The sequence below is a fragment of the Sinocyclocheilus grahami genome, unplaced genomic scaffold (genome assembly GCF_001515645.1).
Source record: "Sinocyclocheilus grahami isolate Dianchi unplaced genomic scaffold, SAMN03320097.WGS_v1.1 scaffold122.1, whole genome shotgun sequence".
Classification (NCBI taxonomy): Eukaryota; Metazoa; Chordata; class Actinopteri; order Cypriniformes; family Cyprinidae; genus Sinocyclocheilus; species Sinocyclocheilus grahami.
In genome coordinates this window covers 2,400,957-2,403,923 of record NW_015505301.1, presented here as the reverse complement: position 1 = coordinate 2,403,923, position 2,967 = coordinate 2,400,957, and the positions used below count along the sequence as shown (strand labels likewise).

At 40.2% G+C, this 2,967-nt stretch overlaps 1 protein-coding gene across 1 annotated transcript in view; it reads right to left on the bottom strand.

The window, feature by feature from the left end:
* LOC107589979 (sickle tail protein) overlaps positions 1–2,292 on the bottom strand; it is a 110,209-nt gene extending 107,917 nt beyond the window's left edge. Inside the window, 1 exon segment of the mRNA XM_016278571.1 lies at positions 1,428–2,292. Within this exon segment, the coding sequence (XP_016134057.1) occupies positions 1,428–1,731 (304 nt within the window). The 5' untranslated portion in view covers positions 1,732–2,292.
* Between the last annotated feature and the right edge of the window lie 675 nt (positions 2,293–2,967).

The window sequence follows — 2,967 nt, the reverse complement described above, 5'->3', positions numbered from 1 at the left end:
ATGAATGACAAATAAGAGTGACACACTCATTTCTATGCGTGCATGCGTGTGCTTGTCAGAATGAATAACTAAATGTGGGATGTTAACCTCAAGAACGTCCTGTCCTTAATATCATCACAGTCTAAATCCCCCCATTCCTGCAATTTCACTGAGCAGACATTTAATCATTTAACATTGAGGGATGTGACTGACAAGCATCAGAAGACCGCTGAGGTGACAGGATTTGGGTCTTCATCACCACTTTAGAGCAACTTTGAGTTGACATGGTGCTCTTCAACCAAAACCAGCAGGATTAAAAACCACTGGTGTGGAATGTGATAAAGAGGTGCCTAAACACACACACAAACTGGCATTAATCTGCACCCTGCTGTGCAGGAATGGGGAGGCAATGTGATGGTGAGCCCATGTCTGTGTGTATTTTTGTGTGAGGAATGCAGCAAAAATCAACTCAGCTGCCAATCTAATCCCACAAAACCCATTGTCATATAGGAATAAATATAAAGCCTACACCGAACATTTATAATGTAATACCATATGCAGTTCACTTACATTCAGATACTCCAAACCAAACAAGCTAATCTTCTTAATACCCTAAATGCACATAAAACCTATGCAAACAAAACAGTATGTTCCATTTTTACTCACACCCATACTCCACATGGATACTTCAACATCTCACCAAATATAATCATAATGACAAATATCAATGTTTACATTTAAAACTAAATATCCACCCAATATTTGTCAGAATATTAAGACTTTTCAACGTATGGCTAAAATCACAAAGAAAACAAACAATGTGTCACTTGTAACGTGTCACACCGCTAGAAGGTTTAAAACCTTGAGTGGGACAGAAAAATAAAATTTCTTCAGCAATAAGAATAAAAGGAGAGCAAATAGAGAAGTATTTTGCTTCTGATTTGTCTAGATCTCAACAGAGTCTCAAACAGTGCTATCATAAACAAGTCTGCAATCATAAGCCTGAGTTTTCCCAAGATCACGATTTGTGTAAATGTCATGCCATTTGTTTCTATTTTCAAAACTTTTAAGTAGGGCTAAATATTCGACTAATCTGCTGATTATATCTTAGATTAATCAATTAATCAGATTTTAAAAGTCAGCTTTTAATTTTGGTATTTTATTTGAAGTTATTCTTCATAAACTATACATTTTGTACAAAAAAGGGAAAAAATTATTAATGATTTAATTGATTAGTTGTTGTGGGTCTACTCAGAATTTTTTTTCAGAGAAAAATCTAAAAGAAAGAGCAAGTTCTCAGCAATGACATTTTCCTCCTAGAATTTATTCATTCAAATAATGAAAACATGAGATGTTTGAGAAACAAAGATCAAAAGTGTCCAAACATCATAGGTCAAATATAAAAAGTGCAGTTTTTGGGTATCCACCTTTGATTATCGATTACTTACTGGGTTGTGTGAATTGTTGCTGGGTTATGGTTGCGGAGGACCCTTTAGGTGGACTGATTCTGCTCCTTGGTTGGCCCATCTCCTCCTCTTCCTTTATATAAGTGTTTTGCTGGCTTTGCAAATGTGTCGTTCCATTGATCGGAGGCCTCTGGCCAGGTATATTGCCCTCACTTCCTGTCTGCATCACTTTCTCCCCCATGCCGTGCATTCTGGGTCGGCCAGCAGGTGTATCCCGACGAGGCGAGGGGAGCTTGGAGCCAGGACCCACCGAGGATGGGCGAGCAAGTCGTGAAGGTTTAGACATAGTGTAGAAATGCTGGGAATCCAATCAAGTCAGTTCATCAGTCACTCACTTGGTATTCCATTTGAGTTGTCCAATCAAATCACACTAGTAGAATATCCAAAGCTGTGTTCCACAGGTGTCCAAATACCGCCTGGATTTCCACCGTATTCCGCAAAGAATGAATTGCACCGTCTCGGTCTTACTCTCCCTCCTTCTATCTCATCTCTCTTCCTTCCTGTCCCTCTGTGTCTTTACTCACCGAACGAGTCCAGACGAGTGCAGGTAGAAGAACCAGACGGTGGGAGAGACGGAGGAGGAACGAGGGGGTAGGGGTTAATCACCACCTTTCCAAACGGAGCCTCCAGCGTTCCGAAGTGTATGCGTGTGCGCCTCGGGATGACTGACAGGGGGACAAACGGAGATAAGCAGGCTGTTCCCATGTATCAGCGCATTCCAACACACAGTCTCAATCTCTCTCTCGTTCTGCCCTCCTAAACTCCAACTCTCCTTCTCTCGCTCTCCCCACCTTCTTTTTCATCTCGTCTAGATGCTCTCAGCTTGGAAAGGCAGAAAAAGTCTCAATGCTTGGGAGTAAAAAAGGAAAAGAATGAAAAGGGAGGAGAAAAGATCTTCTGTTGCTGTCACAGCTGTGTATACTGATCCACATGTGACTCTCTCTCTCTCTATCCACTGCTCTTTCAGTCTCCAGTTTACCAGGCTAGAAGACCATCGCTGCGGTGCGTGCAGTAGAAAATGACACACATATACACACACACACATGCTTGGATATTTCTGGAGAATTACAAAGCGGCAGAAAGGAAAGCGGGATTATACTAGCATAGCTGGTACTTGAGCTCTGCAGTTGGTGTGTGTTTGTGTGTGTATCAAAGCAAGGCATGTTGGAAGCTTTACTTTGGGCTCAAAAGAGTTGGAAGTGGAAGAAAAATCCTGTTTGCAGTAAAATATATAAGGAATTTCAATCATGATTTTATGTTTAAAAAATGAATCCTAAAACTTTACTTTTTTTAAATGATTATTTTTAGGTTTTAATGAATTTAAAGTCCCTGCGAGTGTTTTGATTCTCATTATTTAGTCTCATCTAATCAAATCTCATGTCAAATGCTGAGCTTGTAAAAAAAAAGTATTATCCATGTCTCTTCACGGCTCGGATTTTCTTTCTAAAAAATAGTTTTTTAGGGATAGGCATATAACATTGTCTTACAGCAGTGGTTCCCAACCCTGGTCCTGGAGGCACCC